The 22,889-nt window shown below is 39.7% G+C and overlaps 1 protein-coding gene across 1 annotated transcript; it reads left to right on the top strand.

The window, feature by feature from the left end:
• Positions 1-15,511: 15,511 nt before the first annotated feature.
• Positions 15,512-20,930, top strand: LOC5571689 (flocculation protein FLO11). The gene is made up of 2 exons (XM_021839505.1): positions 15,512-15,617; positions 20,075-20,930. The coding sequence occupies exons 1-2, from the start codon at positions 15,512-15,514 to the stop codon at positions 20,845-20,847; spliced, it is 879 nt and encodes a 292-aa protein (XP_021695197.1). The 3' UTR covers positions 20,848-20,930.
• The last annotated feature ends 1,959 nt before the right edge of the window (positions 20,931-22,889 follow it).

Genomic DNA, 22,889 nt, shown 5'->3' with positions numbered 1-22,889 from the left:
GTCAACATATTCATAATCCCACCCTTATTAAGCCTCAAGATAGAGACTGAAGAAGGGCAGCCGATTATCTCGGAGAAACACAAGGTCACCTGCACCATTGCTCCGGGTAGCACAGGAAGGACTCAATACTGTGGAGGGCGCCCTGGTACCCCACAGGCTCCGTTTGCGGTTAGGTTTTATTTAGACCCCCCTAACCATTCATTCTTAGGCACGGTACGCATCACACCATAAATTAGGGGTCACCTGTGAGGTGGACTTTTACCACCGGAACAGGCAGTCCGTAGTGTTAATTCTTAGCCAGTTGAAACAACCGCTACCGACACTACGCGGCTATCTAGGCTGCTCGGGAAAAGGAGGTTAATATTGATGATTAACTCCTGACGTGCCCAAGCAGCCATTCTAAGTTTGCAAAACCCCCCCTAGAGCCAAATCCTGGTTGCGCTACTGTCTCTGACAAATCGCAAAGAATATTCCCCCAATTGAATTCTGTTTAATTGTTCATGAGAATCTTGTGGAATTTTAGGAAGAATCATTTAATGCTTTTTTTAAGGAAGCAATCCTTGAAGAATTTCCGATAGTTTTTCTGAAAGATTTGTTAAAAGAATCTGAAGAAAAACTTTAGAAAGAATATCAAACGCAAAGTTGGAAAAACTGTTGGTGCGCTCTCTGAAGAATTTGTAGAAAGAATCCTTGCATGGTGATCTTAAAAACAAAAATTGGTGAGACTACCAAATTTTTTTTGAACCTTTTCTTGGAGAAATCCTCATTAATTCCAGAAAATCGTAATAACTACTAATCCCGGGAATGATTTTCCGTGGGAATCTTAGAAGGAATCCAGTGAAAACTGGTAAAGGAGTTCTTGGAGAAAAAAAAGTATGGAAATAATTTATGAAGAAATCCCCGTTGAAATGTTCAAAGAAATCTCTTAAAAGTTAATGGTTGAATACCTTTAAAGTTAAAAAAAAATACAAAGGGAAATTCCTCGTGAGTTCTTTGATAGAAATCTTGAAGGATGTTTTCACTAGATTAAACAAAAGAAATAATATTTTCCGTAGTGAAAATTGAAATTTACAATTATCACTGATGTGCAGAGATTTTAGACAAAATCAAAAACAAATAAAATAAATACAAATCTATGTGAACGTCGAAATTTCTGAAAATCGTGAGTATTGCGACCAACTTTATTTCAGTAAACCAAGAATTTGCTAGAAGGCTCCCACCACAAAAAATTCTAGCTACGCCAATTAAAAGAAGGCGATGTTTTTTTGAGGGAAATTGTCACGTCATTATGTCTGTGACAGTAGGCTACGATAGTGTCTATCCCAGTTAAATAGTTGGAAAATTATCATAATCCAATTTGATCACATTGCATTATCTAGTGGGCTATCGATGTATGAATTCATAAAAATTAAGAAGAGGCAACAAATTCATCACTCAAGTTCTATCGCTCATTCAGCACGCTGAAAGATGTTACTATATCTCCGCTACCCGGTTGTCTTTCTATTGACTTTACTTCCTCTCAAAGCATCGACAGACTCCAGGTGTCCCGCAAATCCATCTCAGACGGTTCATCTACCCAATCCGACAGACTGTGGCAAATTCTTAACCTGCGTGTGGGGCAACACGGTACAGCAGAGCTGCCCCGCCGGACTTCATTGGAACGCCCGATTGCAGGTTTGCGACTGGCCAGCGAATACCTATTGCGCATCGGAACACGTTCTCAGCTCAACAAGGAAACCACCTGTGCCCAACTGCGACAGGTCACATCTTTGCACCATTGCCGAGCAAATGGGATTGGATTGTTCGTCGATAGTACTGGGAAGTTCCAATGACGGATCGTGTCAATAGGTATTTATGTGTGATGTTCCTTAAATTCCACGAGAATGACTGGATTCTTGCCATGCCACATGTTGCGTGATGCAAATGTGACGAACATGTGTTCTAATGTCTACCGCCAAAAAGTCACGTCGTTAGTTCGTTACATACCGGGCATTGACTCGTATAAATAGACGCTACAATTTTATCGAATACTCATTGATATATTACCTATCCATACCACTGTTATAACTAGGTGCGAGTCTACCCGTACAAGATGAAGAAACCATCTCACGTGTTATTCTGCACATTGCTAGCGTTTGCTCTACTCGGATTGTCAGATGCCCTCGTTGTGAATGTTTGCGGGCAAGTTCCCACAATTGTAGCAGGAAGCTCATGTCAGCAAGTTGTCGTCTGTGGCGTAACCTACTCTTGCGGATATGGCACCATTGTTGAACTTATTGGGCTGTCATTCAGGTGTGTTGCCAGGGGAACTGTAAATTGTATCGAACCCTAGGCTGTAGATAGAAGTCAAAAATGTACCATTGCAGCAAAAATGAAATAAAGACATTCATGTACCTTGCCGTTCCTCATAGATTTATGGTGTGTGATGTAATAGATTAAGATCTAGAATGAGGAGAAAAGTATATTACTGTGTCAAACTTAGATATCGAATGTATAGTCACCCCACAGCTGTGCATAGCACACAGATATGGACCAGAGTTAGCTTAAATGGAGAATATCTCATCAAATAGAATCGCAATTACGCAGATCACATTTTATCTACGTGAACCATAAATCTGTACAGCATAACAATCACTCATAACATGCTCTAGAATATTGTTTCCGTCCGTATGAAATAAAATGATATCCATATCCCAAGAATCGTTGATTCATAACTGTGGGGCAAACCATATGAATCAACGATAAGACGATTCCGAAAGAAACGCCAAAATGTATGCTAACACACCATTCGTTTAACTCACAGATAATTGCTTTTATAGTGTTCTGATCCATAATATGAGTTGATTTCATCCATTAGGACCCTCCTCTTCCACTGATCCACATATGTGGGATGGACAACGTTTGAAGATTTATTCCCGAAAACAACTATATTGTGCAGTGCCAGGGAGGTTATATTGTTTTGTACAGCGTCACCATGATTTTTAATTTTTTTTTATGCTTAAAAATAATCCTTAGTTGATCCATAACTGTCGGAAGACTGTAATACCAAGGATCAAAATGTAGAACTACAAGTGGTACACATCCAGAGCCCGAATACTACGTTTTTATTTGGTCTTTGATTAGTGCAAGTGTTTTGGAAAATAAATTGAAAAGCATTGGGACAAAAATACATACGGTAACAATATATTCGTAGAATAATTTGTCCAGAAGTACTTGGAAACTACTATTCTAATTCCATTTAATTGTTACATTGGCGTACACGTTAACTTGTCCATCTTCACTCAAGCATGTAATAAAACACATTTTATTCCGGTAAATATTGCACAACTGTACAAGTATTTTAATCAAGAATAATACTGGCATTAAAATTATATAACACCCTGACAATTAAATCTTTTACGTTTCGGCCATTTTCGAAGCGAGAGAGTGATGTTACACTCACTATTTGAGACATAACTAAATACCTTGGCCTTCAAAACTCCAATGCGTCTTTCCACGTACCTAAATGCGCACGCTCGTTATTTGCCTGTCCCTTTCGATTTCTGATGGATGAAACTGTATTTTACCTTTCATAAAAGTTGGAATATTGAGTTAAGCCTCTTTGCCTTGAACCAAGTCTGATGTCTAAACCTTTATAAGCCAACACTACGTCTCCTGGTTCCAAAATATCCAGAAACCAACAATCCTTCACAATCATTTTGTCCGAGCATCTGCCTCCATAACCGGGAAAAATAAAACAAATATTCCTCTTCCGAACAAACAGCAATGAAAAATGTTGTGGTTTCGGATTATTTATAATTGTTGTAGTGGGTGTCTCCGAACGCGTCTCAAAGCAATCAATGATAAAAATTCTCTTATCTCCAAACTTCTCCTTGATACTTTTCGGAGTGTGTTTTAAAAGAATGTCTTTAGACTATATGGCGTAACTAAGGCATGATTCACAGCGCACGGTGAAAATATTTGGAAATAGTATTCAAGCACACATTATAATCATATGCAAGAGTTTGGAACTGAGGGTTTAATCGTAGTTTCTCAGTGCCATAACAAATATTTGTTCTATGGCGAAGTCACAGAACGGTGAATTTAAATATGGTTTAAGATATTCTTACAGTTTCTTTACAGTAGAAACATTTGTTATGCCGGTATAATAGAAGCTTTTCTCATTGGTTAGGTAGTTCGCGCCTATAATTACAATTATAATTTTAATTATAATTCGCGCCAAAATAACATTTTTGCGTGTCTCAAGGATCAAGTTATGTGTCTCTAGTAGATTTTGGGTCGCTGAATTTGATGCCGTTCTCAGAAATGTTCCAGCACGTCACAATTTTTAGCTACAGGTCGTCAAAGTTGTATAAAACACAGGTTTTATCAATGTTTACATGAAATTTAAAGTATAATTTATCAAACTTTTTTTGTAATTTAATCCACCAATCGTGCAAAATAGGACTTGAACTTTCAATTTAGATATAATTGGATTGTAAATTTTACCATTATATTCAGTTTAATCGATTTTTTCAACATGCTCGCGGTCTCCATATAAAATTCTTCGTTTCTTTTATATGGCATAAGACAATACTTTTCAGAACCACCAAAAAATAACATTATTTCAACTTTGTTGAAAAGTATTGTTTAACACATGAAGTTTGAATTTTGTGACAAATTAAGCAAATAAATTGCCATACAAGTTGGAAAACTTGTATGCAAGTTAGCTGAAATCGTCAAATTTAGCATTTTCAACAGTCAATATCTCAAAAACTAGACGTGCTATGATATTTTTGAAAACGGCAAAGAATTCAGCAGCCCCTAATTGAGTAAATAGTGGTATTTCGGTGCTTGAGACAAAAACGTGTTCTGCAGTGTTATCTATCATCTTACTCGATGTGCTTGGGTCGCTAGAGGTTCCCGTCATTGTAGAAACATTCTTCATCTTGGGCTTGTCGTCCTTATAACCGTACAACATTAAGGTAGTTACGTTTGGACGCGAAAATGATCTCACTTTAACAACATTCTGTGGCTCACAAGGCACTCTTGAGCGTATATCCTCTTTCCGGTTTCACTCACGGGAGGATTCAATGAAGTTTGTTGGCGCGTTCGATTCTTTGGACAAAGGAAAATTCGATGAATTATCGCTTCGTGAATCTAGTAGAGAATATCTCTTCAAGAAGTGGTATGTGACAAACTGTTCCTTGGTGTCCATTGAAGATAGCTGACATAATTTTGCCGAAAAGTAGTCAGGATCTTGAGTAATCTAGAAAGAATTAAATATTTGTAGTCACTGTAAATGCTTGAGGTTCAAGAAATGCCTATATTTATTTTCAGGCATATCCTACACAGGTTCTTAAAAAAATCTTTTGTAGATTTCTCGATCGACCTTTTGTCCTTTCGACCCTTTGTCTTTCGACCTTCTGTCCTTTCGACCTTTTGTCATATATTCGACGCCGAGCATATGTGACCGGATCGCTGCGGCAAATCGTGATCCGACGCTGGTTGAGTGACGATGACGATTCTTCTTTTAGTTTCGTCACCGACTTTTTCCATTTGTCGGCGTCGATTGTCTACCCTGCTACGGAGGTCAATTTCGTGCCGAAGCATCTCAACCCCCGATGCATCGGAACTGCGGCCAATTGAAAAGTACTGGGACATCGGAAGCATCCTAAGGAAGTGAAATCGGAGGAAGATATGAAGAAAAAATAGACTGCCACTCAAAATAAAAGTTGGTCCAAGTGTTGTACAGGACATTATAACTAGTGTGAAGAGAAAAGTTCGTGCATTTGGATATAGCATTGAAATTGAATAAAACAAACACAGGAAAATATTCATAACATGTTTTATTTTCCTCCCTGAAAGTTTGAAGATGATTTGTTGAACATGCGAATTTGGCTAAATATTTGAGTGTCGCAATCTGAGAGAGAGAGGAGACAGCTGGCTTAGATTGCGAGTTCTCAAAAGTCGAGGGCAAGGTATCTAGAAGGGAGGTAGTCCAATGTGTCAGATTTCCCATTCCGCCATTTTGAAATGCCAAGTGACAGCTGGCGAGTTTGTTTTGGTTGTTTGGATATCAGATGCATGGCGTGACAAAGTAGGTATAGAATGTTTCCTTTACACCCACATCTGTGTGGCATACGCGGCAAAGTATCTGAATCAGCATTGATAGTAGGATGACTTAACTTACGAAATAAAGTTACAAGAATACAACCGTTATCGTCAGACGGCGACACCGTGACGCATCCTCTCTTTCATCGGTAGTGGGTAGCTCTCACCCGCTGCACTATTCGAAATTTCCACATTTACATGCATTACATGCAATTGTAATACAATGTTTCAAGTAATCTGCTTTTCCTCAACACAAAACACCGGAACACTATATTAAAGACGAATATTTGATTTGCGACAAAATGCTGGAGAAAATTTTCACTTCACTGTGTTTATGTTTGTTGGACTAAACATTCCCTAACAACCCCATAGAAACGGTTGAGCTAGCTAGCCAACTCACCAGCTGTCACTTCCGCCTTCCCCGCATTTAACCACACCGCGCACCCACTGACTGCTAAGATCGGTAAACCTGTCATTATAATAATCTTGGTCGAGGGAACCTGTCACCAACTGTCACAAAAAAACCAACACATTCGGAGTGCTGAACGTGGAAAGCGTTCAAGTAAACGTAGGGGAACTTACGTATTGTCGGCAGCCTAAGCAGCTGAACTTTGAAAAACACAATTATACAGAACAATGAAGCACAACAATTAGCAGGATACACCTGAACTGCACTTGAGCACTCTTTATTTAGTAATTATTATGCACAAAATACTATTTTGTTCTCTAAATCATCTATTTTTCCTCACCAAAGTCACGAGGCACTTGTTCTTTTATCGGCAATGCAATTACTATTGTCGGCAACAAAAATGTTCACTTCGGCAATCCAAAACTTTACAAGAACTAGGTTATGTATTGGTAACTTTTCGTATTTGTTGACAATGCCAGAATCTAAACGTCACTCATTATATTCTACCCGTTGAAAGGGCCAATGCAGAAAAATACAGACTACACTGAGAACAGCATTGCATGCAACTGCAGTTATAAATAGAATAGCTGGGTTCTAGGTTCGATTCCAGGTTCAGGCATCAAGATTATCAGATAAACGATGGTACTATCATCTATCTGAAAGACAACTGATACTATCAGTTCAGCCAGATGATACTATCACTTCTTGTCTATCCTGATAGTATCACTGAGAGAACGGTTTCTATCAGAGATAGACGATAGAGTGATATTATCCTTATGCTAAGTATGCTGTTCCACTCAAGAAAAGTAAAAATTTCTGCGCAAGAAATGGTCAAGAAATTTTCTACAGAGAGCTCCATTTGAATTGCCATTTCTATACAACTGCGTACTGCGATAAAAGTAAAATGCTTTTCTTGAACATTTCTTGCAAGAAATTTCCCACGCATCGAGATAGGCAATTACTTTTCTGTCGAAGTGCATACTTCGCTTTATCCCCAAAAATTGTCATGATGATGATGATACTATCAGTACAACACCTCCCAAATAACAATGATAGATGTTCTATCTTTATCAATTGATGATATTATAGAATAAAAATTGTTGGACGATGGGTATAGAAAATTAATCAAATTCCATATTTAGCAATCCAACGTGGCGGCTTCAGGAGTTTAAGAATTGTTGCAGTATGGGTATTTTCAGAACGGGCGCTACAAACGGATGACGAAAATCGATGTCCGACGCCATTTTGAAATCCAAGATGGCGGCATCCGGTAAAGGAAAATTTTTGAAAACCCATGCAATATGGGTATTTTCGGAACGGGCACGACGAGGGGATGACGAAAATCGATGTCCGACGCCATTTTGAAATCCAAGATGGCGGCCTTCAGTTTGGTAAAATCATTAAAAACCAGTGCAATATGGGTATTTTCGGAACAGGCGTGACGAGGGGATGACGGAATTCATTGCCCGAAGCCATTTTTAAATCCAAGATGGCGGGCTCCGGTTTGGTAAAATCATTCAAAACCCGGATTTCCGTCATCCCCTGATTGTACTCGTTCTGATAATACACATATTGCATGAGTTTTCAATGATTTTACCAAACCGGAGGCCACCATCTTGGATTTCAAAATGGCGTCGCACATCAATTTCCGTCATCCCCTCATCATGCCCGTGCTGAAAATACCCATATTGCTTGGGATTTCAATGATTATATAAAACTGGAGCCCGCCATTTTAGATTTTAAAATGGCGTCGCACATCGATTTCCGCTATCCCCTCGTCGAGTCCGTTCTGAAAACACCCATATTGCATGAGTTTTCAACGATTTTACCAAACCGGAGGCCGCCGTCATGGATTTCAAAATGGCGTCGAACATCGATTTCCGTCATCCTCTCGTCGCTACCGTTTCGAAAATACCCATATTGCATGGGTTTTCAACAGTGTTGTAAGCAATCACGGTAGTCGACACGTTTTTGCTGATATTCGGCAACGCTTCGCTTAAACGTTCACAACACGAGCGATCAAACGAATGTCGAAAAGAAAAATGTCAATAAAATGCCACTGACCACGATAGCTATGTTAGGAAGCGTTATGGTGTTTTTTGTTTCTGTTCTGCTTTCACTGTATGTGTGTCACATTCGACATAACAGACAAGATCAAATTATCCATGTTTTTTATGATCCGATGTCTGAATTGTATGCAAAACTTATGATTCATGCAAATTTTCTCGTATCAGACGACATTCAATTGACACTTTTTTGTGTTTGTCGACGTTCATTCTACCGCTCTTGCTGTGACTGCTGACCATGGCAACAAAACGAACGTCGCTCAAAGTGTCGAATGTTTACAGCACTGTTTTCAACGATTTTCCATTACCGGAGGCCGCCATCTTGGTTTCCAAAATGGCGTCGAACATCGATTTCCGTCATCCCCTCATTGTACCCGTTCTGAAAATACCCAGGTTGCATGCGTTTTCAATGATTTTACCAAACCGGAGGCCTCCATCTTGGATTTCAAAATGGCGTCGCACATCAATTTCCGTCATCCCCTCATCGTGCCCGTGCTGAAAATACCCATATTGTATGGGGTTTCAATGATTTTACCAAACCGGAGCCCGCCATCTTAGATTTCAAAATGGTGTCGCACATCGATTTCCGTCATCCCCTCGTCGCGTCCGTTCTGAAAATACCCATATTGCATGAGTTTTCAATGATTTTACTAAACCGGAGGTCGCCATCTTGGATTTCAAAATGGCGTCGCACATCGATTCGTCATCCCCTCATCGCGCCCGTTCCGAAAATACCCATATTGCATGGGTTTTCAACTATTTTCCTAATCCAGAGGCCGCCATCTTGGATTTCAAAATGGCGTCACACATCAATTTCCGTCATCCCCTCATCGTGCCCATGCTGAAAATAACCATATTGTATGGGGTTTCAATATTTTACCAAACCGGAGGCCGCCATCTTGGATTTAAAAATGGCGTCGCACATCGATTTCCGTCATCCCCTCGTCACGTCCGTTCTGAAAATACCCAACATAAATTATTTCTATTAGCTTTTTTCCCATTATGCGCAAGATTTTGGTTTCGGTTTTTGTATCAATGATAGGATAGATAGGGATAGCTATAATTTTTTGCAGATAGTGTGATAGAGGTAATATAGTCTATCTTCTATCAATCTTTTTTCAAGAAGTGATAGTATCCCTATCCCTACCCATAGTATCAAAAGATAGACGTGATAATGGTAAATGAGAGGGATAAATTTGAAGCCTGTTCAGGTTGCCTTGAAATATATTTTTGTTTTCAAATTTGGTTTTATAACGTAAATTTATGAATTTCGATCCTTTTTGCTGTGGCGAAATTTCATAAGGGTTTCCTACGTTTATCGATAGCTAAATTTTCTGAGTGAAGTTTGTTTGGCCCAATGTCACTTCCTCGAAGGGGTGAAATTGGGCCAATTTTACGTCTCCAATTTAAAGGAAAATAATCAAATTTCAATTCTTTGTTCAGAATTTGCAATGTATTCTCATATTTCCCCAAACACATCAAGTCAAATTGCAAAAATTGTTTAAAAATAAATGAAAACTTACGCATTTTTGGCCTAATCTCACCCCAAACGACGGTACTTGCACATTTGTTTTCAAACTTCTTTAAATTCGAAAGGTAAATAATTTTACCGTGAATTGAACTGACACGCTGAATGGCTCGATATGGTTGTGGTCTGTGAAAGTTGCTGCTCTTGAACGCTCTATCATCAAGTTATTACCGAGAGAATGAATGGTAACGTAAAAAAAATACCGATTGCGATGTTCCACGATTTTTTCGGATTCGGATCAAAATCCAAACTTTGCCAGTAAAATTTATTTGCGTTCCTATTGACTGTTTAACGATAAACATGCGACGATCGACGCGCCACCATATTTCATACAACGGAGGGTATTAGAACTAACTTGGAGGTGATGATTTAAAGGTTATTTGGCAATTTGGAGGTTAAAATCCCCTCCAAACACTAGCGATTTTGCGGTAGGATGTTGACGTTTGATGACGAATTATTCTCAGTGTAAGAGAAAATCAGAATAGGCCCTTTGCAAATCTATTCACTTATGAGTTGACACAAAAACATCATGCTCTGATTGCCTGTAAAACAACAGGAGTGTTGCCAATATAGTTCAACTATTAAAAGACGTAGATTTATATGTTTCTCAGTATATTGAAGATTATGCACTACAATCTTTAAATAAGAAAGTATTTAAAGGCTCAATTGTTACCAATGCATGCTTTGTAGCCTTATTCCAATAAATTAATTAGTCATGTTCGTTTTTTTCTGTGAATTTAAATCATGAATTAAAAATACGCCGTAATTAAATATGGTTTTCTGGCAACCTGTTCCCGTAATAAAAAGTGATTGCCGAGTAAATCAAAGTACATTAATTTTAATTTGTGATTTAAAGAATAAAAATTGAGTATTTTAGAGTGCTTTATATACAAATCAAAAGTTCAATAGTGCATAAGTGATCGGTGCGTAGCTGTTGTGAAAAACTCGGCATTGGAGCGGAGAATTGGACCTTTTAAAGTGGTGAGTTTTTGTAAGCTGTTCTTGTGTTGTTTTATTCGGCAGCTCACGAATGACTATAATTTCGTAAGCATTTATTTCGTTTAACGATAGAACCCATGTTATATAATATTTTTTTGAAAGATGTGATTTACATGGAAGATAATAGTTCAAGGAATATGTTGAGTACAGTGAAGTTAACTCTTGTTCCGTAGATAAATTGAAACAAGGACGATAAGTTAGTGCTGCCGAAAATACCCTCAGGGTGCCGAAGCCATCATTTACCCTAATTAAAATTTCTAGGTGCTTTTCAATGATTTCACATTTTGAAAAGTAGACTTCCCAAGCATAGTTGCGTGTTGGTGAACTGCTATTGATTTTTTTTTTTTTGCTGTTATATCCATTTTCATAGTGAACAACATGAAGTAAATATGTTTTTGACCAAACGAAGTTTATCTGACCGTTGTCCACTACCCAAGAATTGAAAAAAAAAAGAAGTCAAAGAAGGCTAGAAAACATGCCAGCTATCTCCTCTCTTCCAGCAATTAGATTCCGTATACCCTTTAGTAGTTTTCCAATATACAACTATATTAAGATATTCAACTTTTTAAAATGTAAAAGCATCGAAAAACAGCTAGAAATTCACTTGAATGTTGACGGTTTTTCACGCTCTGTTCTTCGGATGTACGGTTTTCCAGTGACAATTGGTGACAGGTTCCCATGTCTTTTGGGAGCTCGCAATATAAGCCAGCTGCTGGCTCCTCTCTATCAGGTTGTGACCAGTCTTCCTAAACGAACATCAAACACGTTGGGTACTGGTGTTTTCGTACTCGCTTCGAACCCTATCCTCGTGTTCAAACCGAAACCACGAAGCAGCTCACGAACCAGTACCTAAACCGGAACTTATGTTTGGAGTACCAAAGTTCAAACCGATGTTTAGAAACCGGTACCGTACAACCGCACAGTACACCGTCACAAGTACGCGGCAGCATCAGTGTGTTTTGTTTTTTTTTTTTTTTCTCCCGTAGCAATGCGTTGTTTGCTCAGTTTGCTAGTGCTAGTTGAGTGTAGGGGGACTGGGGGTAGTTTGCCCACGTTAAGGAGAACAGCGATTTTAGATGTGAAAAACATTATTTTATGCTCTTTTTTAATTATGGTCGGATAGACAAACATGTTTTCTATCAATTAGTAGAAACAGCTATCCATTTTAACTTTTCTGGGGTTTATAAATTAATTTTTAAAAAATGCTTGCTTAACTGCATATGTATTGTTTTGCGGGGTAAAACGCCCCGCTTGAGTTCGGCGTTAGTCATGTTGTAAACGAACGCACACAATCATGCTTGTACATGAGTTGCATACATCCTGGCGTTTGTTCAGATGTTATTGTTCAATAATAGTATACATGCTGATGCGAAAAATGTACATTTGTAAGGTTTCAATTTTTGCGTAACTTCAACGTGCCATTACGTTTGGTAGAATTTGAATTCAAACGGCTGTTTTGGTGTTATGAAATAGGGGTGGGCGTTTTGCCCCAAGAGTTGATTAAAGTTTAGGTCCTTCAATACGCTTTTTGAGGGCAAATTTAACATATGTTTTGCACGTAATACAAACTATGACAGTGCACAAGTTGGCTCTCGGCAAAAGTTTCAGAAATTTGGTTGTTTATCGACCTAAAAAATGAAATTGAAAATCGCACAAAATTGCAACGAAAACAGCGAAAAACGTTTTTATACGATTTTATCGATTTAGTTGAGAAAACCACATAAAAACATATTAGGAAAAGCATTTCTATCCATTTTCTATGATCTAGGGTGAAAAAAAGCATTCTAAAACACATCGTTCGGCCAAATTGATGGTGGCGCGTTTTGCCCCCTATGGGCATATTACCCCCAGTTCCCCTACTTAGTAAGCCTTAAAAGTAAGCCGTAAAATTTAAAAATGAGCGCCGACAAAATTGAAGTTTTGTTTCCCCGTGGAGGGGACATGTTGTATCTTGATGGATACTTATTTTATCGAAATAAGAAGGTAATGAAAAAAAAAATGAAGCTCAAAAATTATTCCCGAAATATTTCTGAATTTTGTTTTATGTAGGTCGAGGATTTGCATTACTGGGAGTGTCGTAACCGTAGCCATACTACGGAGCAAAGGCGTAACTGTTCGTCTAGGGTGGTTACGAGATTCGTAAGCGGTGCACATATTCTTGCATCCAATAAACCCCATCACGATCATGAGCCGGCCCCAAGAAGTGCTGAATCACTCAAGTTCCGCGATGACCTCAAACGTTCAGTAGCTGCTGATGGCGGGACTCCGGCGAAATTAGTTCGCAAGAAAGCAGTGGAGTACAGCGCTTCAGTTCAACACCAGCTATCGATAAATGCCCAAATCAAAATTGTGAAGCGAACCCGGCCAACAGTGCATGGAAGTGAGCCGACATCGTTGGAGAATTTTTGTGTTCCAGAAAATCAACAGAACGCCATCGGAGGAGCTCAATTTTTTCAAGGTGAGGTGGAGGCGAACGGTGAGAAGGCGAAAATTTTTACTACAGAAGGAGACCTACGCAGACTGGCTCAATCTCGGTATTGGGTGGCGGATGCAACGTTTGATACTGTTCCAGGCTTGTTTGAACAACTTTTCAGTATCCACGGTAGCGTTGGTCCTGATCACACAAATACCGCACCGATGGTGTATATACTTATGCAAGCAAAAACGGAAGTGCTGTATCAACAAGTGCTGGAGCAAGTGTCAGAGGTTGTTTCACGATACGATATCGAGCTGAACCCTTCCGTAATTCTGACGGATTTTGAACGGGGAATGATAAACGCGTTTCAACGAGAATTCCCTGAGTCCCGTCATTCCGGCTGTTTTTTTTTATTTGTCGCAGAACATTTGGAAAAGAGTCCAAGCAAATGGCCTCGTTCCGGAATTCAGCTCATCTGGCGGAACCTTGTATGAACATTACAAAAAAAATACCAGCGTTAGCGTTCCTTCCTCCAAAAAGGATTCCAAAAGGATTTCATCTTTTGCAAGCCAAATTTCCAGAAAATTTTTCGCCCATTTCATTGTATTTGGAAGAAAATTATGTGCTGGGATGCAAAAAACCCGGAAGAAAGTCAGTTCGAACGCAACCATTGTTTCCTCCTTTGTGGTCCGTGTATGGAAACGTCAAAACAGGATTTCCTAGAACGACAAACTTAGTCGAAGTAGGGTACCTATTTTATGTATTTTGGACAGAGCGTTACGCGTATATAATTTGGCCACCTCCATTTGATTTTGCCGTAAATGGCCAAATTATATACGCGTAACGGTCTGTCCAAATTACTTTGATCACCCTATGGCACAGTTGTTGGGCAAAAGTTGTGGGAGCTCACCATGTCGGAACTATTCGGATGATAGAAGAGCTTCGATTGGAACTAAAAGCCGCTGCTGATCGAGCTGAAGTAATTTTGGCAGGTGGTAGACCGTCGAAAAAGGCGGAATATCAGCAGAAAGACTCAAAACTAATTAAAATAGTTAATAATTATGATAATTATAATATGTTTGATTATATACAAGCCATAGCAGTGAATCTGTAGTTCATAATGTTACATAATTGTTAAATACATTGAATTTAAATACACAAAATATATGTTTAATTGAACCAAAACGAAACTTGCAAATTATCTTCAGATTGAACTGAAATTGTCTTTTTTCATCACTAATTTACCAATCTTTTGAATATAAACTATTTTTCAAAGCTATTATGATAAATGTTGATGTTCATGCCTACATCATCATTAGAATTTTTTCCTTCTTTCGAACATCGGCCATTCTTTAGCTTTGTATTGTTCTGAAAATTTTGGCGGTAAAAATGCTACGAACGTACATTTTTTTCCTTGGCGATTCTCCTACACCATCTGTACTGTTATAGTAGTTATTAGCGATATCCACACACTTAAAATAAATGTGTGATAGCCGCTCTGGCAGGCATGAGCTTCCTTTTGTTTCAGTTTTTGCACACCATTATCAAGCAGTGAAAGCTGGCTTAGTGGTAGCAAGCCTGCTTCCTGATCGAAAGGTTGGGAGAACGATTCCCGGTTGAACCGTTTTCATGTTTTTCTTTATGATTTTGTTCAATCATTTTACAGATTATTCGGTGATTTTTCACCGAACCTTCAGCTGTTGAGATTACGGTGAAATTTCACCGTAATCCGTAATTTTTTTTAGTGTGCATGCTATATTCCCATAAGAGATTTTTCCTTCTTCAAACATCGGCTGTTCTTTCGATTTATACTGTTTAATAACCATTTGCGATAAACTGCTAAATTTGTCATCACAAATTTTTTTTATTTCTTCTTTCAAATATTGACTGTTTTTTAGTATTACATTTTTTGAACAAATTATGATAAAAATTCTATGAACGTACTTTTTTTGCGATTCTCCTACACTATCTATACTGTTATAGTAATTATTAGCGAATCCATGCTACATTCAACACCAGATTCTTCAACGGAGAGCTCTACGGATCCTGAACCAACTAGTTCTGAACAGCCTGAATCTACAACAGTTGATTCCACAACTCAGGAAGGTTCCTCAACACCAGAATCGTCGACTGAGAGTTCTACGGGTCCTGAACCAACTGATTCTGAACAACCTGAATCCACAGTTGTTGATTCCACAACACCAAATTCGTCGACTGAGAACTCTACGGATCCTGAACCAACAAGTCCAGAACAACCTGAATCCACAGTAATTGATTCCACAACACCAGATTCGTCAACGGAGAGCTCCACGAATCCTGAACCAATAGTTGATTCCACAACACAGGAAGGTGTTATAGTAATTATTAGCGAATCCATGCTATATTCCCATAAGAGATTTTTCCTTCTTTAAACATCGGCTGTTCTTTCTATTTATATTGTTTACACTACCAAGTTGTCGGAAGTGACCGGAAGCAATAAAAGAATGTCATTCTCTTTGAGGACTCACAGTCACACTCTGTGCGGTTTTTTTGTATTCATAACGTATGGTTCATATCATTCAAGACTAGATATAAGCTTCATATATCGTTTCTGATATGCTATCTAAAGTTTCCTATTTGTGTCATTTTTCGGCCAAACGACATTCGGCCAAATGACCCTTTCGGCCAAACGGCATTCGGCCAAAGAGAATTCGGCCAAATGACCCGGAACCCTCTATAGTTATAACTAATGGAACATTCCAAATTTTAAATCAATTTTTAAGGGTGATTGAAACGCAAAACAATACTTCAGGTGGTAAATATATTCTATCCCGTTCTCTAGTTGAACAAACAATGACGAAATCAAATATTCCACGAAGTTTAATTCAGCCGACCGTTCTATCTTACCTGATTCATTCATCAAACTCAAGTACATACGTAATTAAGCAATGTTATCACTAAAAGGTTCATCCAGACGCAAAATACTACAAACCATCCGACAAAAGCAAAACTTATCTTTACTTTCCCACTTCAGATTAGACACCATTCGGAAATGGACATCTTCAGTTGGTTGGTCCATAACTCAAACACAAATTGTTCCGCAAAAGAAAGTATCGATGGCGATGGGAATAATCTAACAGATATATGTACCTACTGCTGCATGTAGTAAAAACGTGAGAAGAATCCCCATGACATGTGTAAAGTTCCTTATCTAAGATATCGTCTCGTTACAAGCTTGAAAGTCACAAACTATCGTATTGCCGTTCGAGTACCTATAAATGTAATCGAACTATAATTGTCTCGATCAGTTACACACTGCTGTCCACCGATAGTTCGTTCAAGAACCCCATACGAAATGCTTCGGTACTTCTGGATTCTACTCATTTCGGTCGTCGGAACTTTCGGAAGTGATCCAAGATGTCCCGATCAGGAAAGCAACGCGCAAGCCGTTCATTTGCCGCATCCAACGGAGTGCGGGAAATTTCTAACCTGCGTCTGGGGAAATGTCGTCGAACAGAACTGTCCGGCCGGTCTGCACTGGAACAGCAACGGGAATTATTGTGACTGGCCAGCAAACGTTGAGTGCAGCTCTTCTGCTAAGGAGCCTTCGTGTGTTTCCGGAGAAATGACACCACATGAAGAGGAGTGCAGTAAATTTTACGTTTGTGTACATGAAAAACAGTGGCTTCTAAGTTGTCCTCCAGGATTGCATTTCAATCCCAGTTCAAAAGTGTGTGATTTCCCTGCTCACGCCAACTGTCGGGTGCAAACGAGTACGATTGGCGTTGTAACCGACAGCACTTCTCAGGTATATTCCTCTACTCCGGAAACGTCAACGGATGCTGAAACAACTACTTCTAAACAGCCTGAATCTACAACAATTGATTCCACAACTCATGAAGGTTCATCAACACCAGATTCGTCAACTGAAAGCTCAACAGATCCTGAACCAACTAGTTCTGAACAGCCTGAATCTACAACAGTTCATCCCACAACTCAGGATGGCTCCTCAACACCAGATTCGACGACTGAGAGCTCTACGGATCCTGAACCAACTAGTCCAGAACAACCTGAGTCCACAGTAATTGATTCCACAACACCAGATTCGTCAACGGAGAGCTCTAGTGAACCAACTAGTTCTGAACAACCTGAATCTACAAAAGTTGATTCCACAACACCAAATTCGTCAACTGAGAGCTCTACGAATCCTGAACCAACTAGTTCTGAACAGCCTGAATCTACAACAGTCGATTCCACAACTCAGGAAGGTTCATCAACACCAAATTCTTCGACTGAGAGCTCTACGGATCCTGAACCAACTAGTTCTGAACAGCCTGAATCTACAACAGTTGATTCCACAACACCAGATTCGTCGACAGAGAGCTCTACGGATCCTGAACCAACAAGTCCGGAACAACCTGAATCCACAGTAATTGATTCCACAACTCAGGAAGGTTCCTCAACACCAGATTTGTCAACTGAGAACTCTACGGATCCTGAACCAACTAGTTCTGAGCAGCCTGAATCTACAACAATTGATTCCACAACTCAGGAAGGTTCATCTACACCAAATTCTTCGACTGAGAGCTCTACGGATCCTGAATTAACTAGTTCTGAACAGCCTGAATCTACAACAGTGGATTCCACAACTCAGGAAGGTTCCTCAACACCAGATTCGTCGACTGAGAGCTCTACGGATCCTGAACCAACTAGTCCAGAACAACCTGAATCCACAGTAGTTGATTCCGCAACACCAGATTCGTCAACTGAGAGCTCTACGGATCCTGAACCAACAAGTCCGGAACAACCTGAATCCACAGTAGTTGATTCCACAACACCAAATTCGTCAACTGAGAGCTCTACGAATCCTGAACCAACTAGTTCTGAACAGCCTGAATCTACAACAGTTGATTCCACAACACCAGATTCGTCGACAGAGAGCTCTACGGATCCTGAACCAACAAGTCCGGAACAACCTGAATCCACAGTAATTGATTCCACAACTCAGGAAGGTTCCTCAACACCAGATTTGTCAACTGAGAACTCTACGGATCCTGAACCAACTAGTTCTGAGCAGCCTGAATCTACAACAATTGATTCCACAACTCAGGAAGGTTCATCTACACCAAATTCTTCGACTGAGAGCTCTACGGATCCTGAATTAACTAGTTCTGAACAGCCTGAATCTACAACAGTGGATTCCACAACTCAGGAAGGTTCCTCAACACCAGATTCGTCGACTGAGAGCTCTACGGATCCTGAACCAACTAGTCCAGAACAACCTGAATCCACAGTAGTTGATTCCACAACACCAGATTCGTCAACTGAGAGCTCTACGGACCCTGAACCAACTAGTTCTGAACAGCCTGAATCTACAACAGTTGATTCCACAACTCAGGAAAGTTCCTCAACACCAGAATCGTCGATTGAGAGCTCTACGGATCCTGAACCAACTAGTTCTGAACAGCCTGAATCTACAACAGTTGATTCCACAACACAAGAAGGTTCATCAACACCAAATTCTTCGACTGAGAGCTCTACGGATCCCGAACCAACAAGTCCGGAACAATCTGAATCCACAGTAGTTGATTCCACAACACCAAGTTCGTCAACTGAGAGCTCTACGAATCCTGAACCAACTAGTTCTGAACAGCCTGAATCTACAACAATTGATTCCACAACACCAGATTCGTCGACTGAGAGCTCTACGGATCCCGAACCAACAAGTCCGGAGCAGACTGAATCCACAGTAGTTGATTCCACAACACCAAATTCGTCAACTGAGAGCTCTACGAATCCTGAACCAACTAGTTCTGAACAGCCTGAATCTACAACAGTTGATTCCACAACTCAGGAAGGTTCCTCAACACCAGATTCGTCAACTGAGAGCTCTACGAATCCTGAACTAACAAGTTCTGAACAGCCTGAATCTACAACGATTGATTCCACAACACCAGATTTGTCGACTGAGAGCTCTACGGATCCTGAACCAACAAGTCCGGAACAGACTGAATCCACAGTAGTTGATTCCACAACACCAAATTCGTCAACTGAGAGCTCTACGAATCCTGAGCCAACTAGTTCTGAACAGCCTGAATCTACAACAGTCGATACCACAACTCAGGAAGATTCCTCAACACCAAATTCTTCGACTGAGAGCTCTACGGATCCTGAACCAACTAGTTCTGAACAGCCTGAATCTACAACAGTTGATTCCACAACACCAGATTCGTCGACTGAGAGCTCTACGGATCCTGAACCAACAAGTCCGGAACAGACTGAATCCACAGTAGTTGATTCCACAACACCAAATTCGTCAACTGAGAGCTCTACGAATCCTGAGCCAACTAGTTCTGAACAGCCTGAATCTACAACAGTCGATACCACAACTCAGGAAGATTCCTCAACACCAAATTCTTCGACTGAGAGCTCTACGGATCCTGAACCAACTAGTTCTGAACAGCCTGAATCTACAACAGTTGATTCCACAACACCAGATTCGTCGACTGAGAGCTCTACGGATCCTGAACCAACAAGTCCGGAACAGCCTGAATCTACAACAATTGATTCCACAACTCAGGAAGGTTCATCAACACCAAATTCTTCGACTGAGAGCTCTACGGATCCTGAACCAACAAGTCCGGAACAGACTGAATCCACAGTAGTTGATTCCACAACACCAAATTCGTCAACTGAGAGCTCAACGAATCCTGAACCAACTAGTTCTGAACAGCCTGAATCTACAACAATTGATTCCACAACTCAGGAAGGTTCATCAACACCAAATTCTTCGAAAGAGAGCTCTACGGATCCTGAACTAACTAGTTCTGAACAGCCTGAATCTACAACAGTTGATTCCACAACACCAGATTCGTCAACTGAGAGCTCTACGGATCCTGAACCAACAAGTCCGGAACAGCCTGAATCCACAGTAATTGATTCCACAACACCAAATTCGTCAACTGAGAGCTCTACGAATCCTGAACCAACTAGTTCTGAACAGCCTGAACCTACAACAATTGATTCCACAACTCAGGAAGGTTCATCAACACCAAATTCTTCAACTGAGAGCTCTACGGATCCTGAACCAACTAGTTCTGAAAAACCTGAATCTACAACAGTCGATTCCACAACTCAGGAAGGTTCCTCAACCCCAGATTCGTCAACTGAGAATTCTTCGGATCCCGAATCGACTAGTTCTGAACATCCTGAATCCACAACAGAGCTACCAGAAACATCCACGGACGGTCTCACATCTGAAAATGACTCAAGCACGTCCGCACCGTCAAACGGAACATCGACAGAATTTAGCGTTCTTTCTACAGAACGTTCAAACTCAGTCAAATTGGAAAAATAACCGAATTGGTATACCTATGTTTTTTAAAAAAATAAACAACATATTTATTGAAATAAAAAAAATCTTGGACTACCCTTCGAAAACACTCTTTGTTTCATATTACGTTGCGTTGCGTGGTAACGGAGTAATTCGTAGATTGCTTACTGAAAGCTGTCATGTTGGTTACTTTACCACTCCTATTACAATTCCTTATGGTAAACCATTACGAGGAAAGGAAAGGATGATGATGGTATGACACCTACTTAGAGAAAAGTCAGCGTCTCACCGACGCCCTCATCGATGTCAAGGAGTTGGATATAGACCAATCCAGTTGCCTGCGTAGTAGTGCAATGAAGACAAAATTTTCTTTGTTTGCTATGAGAACTGTCACAACATTGCTTTTGTTTGCTGTGAGAGTCCAAATATAAACTGAATTGCTGCAATACAACTACTTCCTTGTTGGCCTGCCGTTGATCGAAAGCTCAATGACGTCAAACAAACATCTATACGTTTTCATTCTGAGGAAATCGACATGTGTAAGATTGATTGTGCGTTGGTGTTCGTGGCAGTTTGCTTGGAGACCTCTATAGGAAAGGACACGGTGTACTATATTAAGAAGGTGATATATTCCGAAAACTGACAGCTACTTGACGACGTCATTCCTATCCACCTCGAACAAATTTACGAAAAAAAAAATCTAGTGGTCCGGAAGGTATATGGTACAATAGGAGTGACGTCACATATTTACAATCAAACTTGATATTTACATCAGTAAAGAGCCTGCCTTGTTATTTCTTATGCCGTGGGAAAGGTTAATGGTCTAGGAGCGAGTGATACGACCGGATTCAAATTAAGTGTACTTCATTCTCCTTTGGTTACTTGAGCGTTTACAATTTTGTGATGCAGTGCTGCTCTGAGAATATCGAATAAATTGATTGATAAACTATCAATGTGACCTTTTATTCTTATATACAGTGTCTTAGACTATATTCCAAAGCTATTCGAGGAATGTCCTAAGTAACCTGTTTGATTATAGTGTTCCTTAGGACGTATGGTTGATTCTCTGATCAAAGGTCCAAAGTAACAACTGGTAAAATGCTGATTTGAACATTGGTAATTTTTTTCAAGCTTTCAATAGATTATTTTATAGTATACGTATTATTATGAGTGTTCTAATGTGATGTTAAATGGTGCAAAACGAGTGCTTTGTAATGAAAATCTCGATTTGTTTATATTCGTTACTTAGGACGTTTTGAAAAGTTACGCGAAATATTGTTACGCGATGAATTATTCATCAATTGTCAAGACCTATTATTTGTACCAAGCAACGATTAGGGAAGAATAGGAGTGCGACTATAGGGGACTGTCTAGTAAGGGTACACCGACTCTAGAAGAACATTCTGAGCATATTATCTAAGGATATCGATACTCTAAAACGCCATCTATGACCCCCAATAGAGGTTTTGATTGTATTGTTTAGAAAAGGTCCCATTGTGCGTCGATGACCCATAGTAGTATTTTCAGTACTCCTTGGGCAATCGACCCTGTTGGAGTTGAGCCCAACAAGGCCATTACGAAGAAACGTGATTATTAAATATTATAATAGGATGCGAAGCCAATCAGAAAGCCTCTATGGCTCCGAGCTATGGAAATTGGCGGTAGGTACTCGCCACACCCTCACGTTCTTCGATTCCCGTTGGTGATGGAGACAGTTAAAACAGATGACCGAATTTGCAGCCAGTAAAAAAGAACATTTTCAGGAAATTCCCCCATTTTCCGAATGGAAAACGACGCGATGTGAACGTATGGTTTAGGTTCCGATGAAGACTACATATTCAGAAGATTGGTAAACTCTTGCGAAGATAGTAAAAATTATACGCATCAAACACTAATTGAGTCCATAATGGAATTAGAAATACCATACCCAGAGTTTCACCATTTTAGATAGGAAAGACGAACAATTTGTTGGCTAGTCACGGTAGTAAATAAACAGTTTCTGCCTAAAACAATCTACTTTATTTAAGTCTGCTCTTCAGATCAGTCACAAAAACAACAATGAAAAA

This window comes from Aedes aegypti, chromosome 2 (assembly GCF_002204515.2).
Source record: "Aedes aegypti strain LVP_AGWG chromosome 2, AaegL5.0 Primary Assembly, whole genome shotgun sequence".
Classification (NCBI taxonomy): Eukaryota; Metazoa; Arthropoda; class Insecta; order Diptera; family Culicidae; genus Aedes; species Aedes aegypti.
The sequence above is the reverse complement of the archived record's forward strand: the minus strand, read 5'-3'. Positions and strand labels throughout refer to the sequence as shown.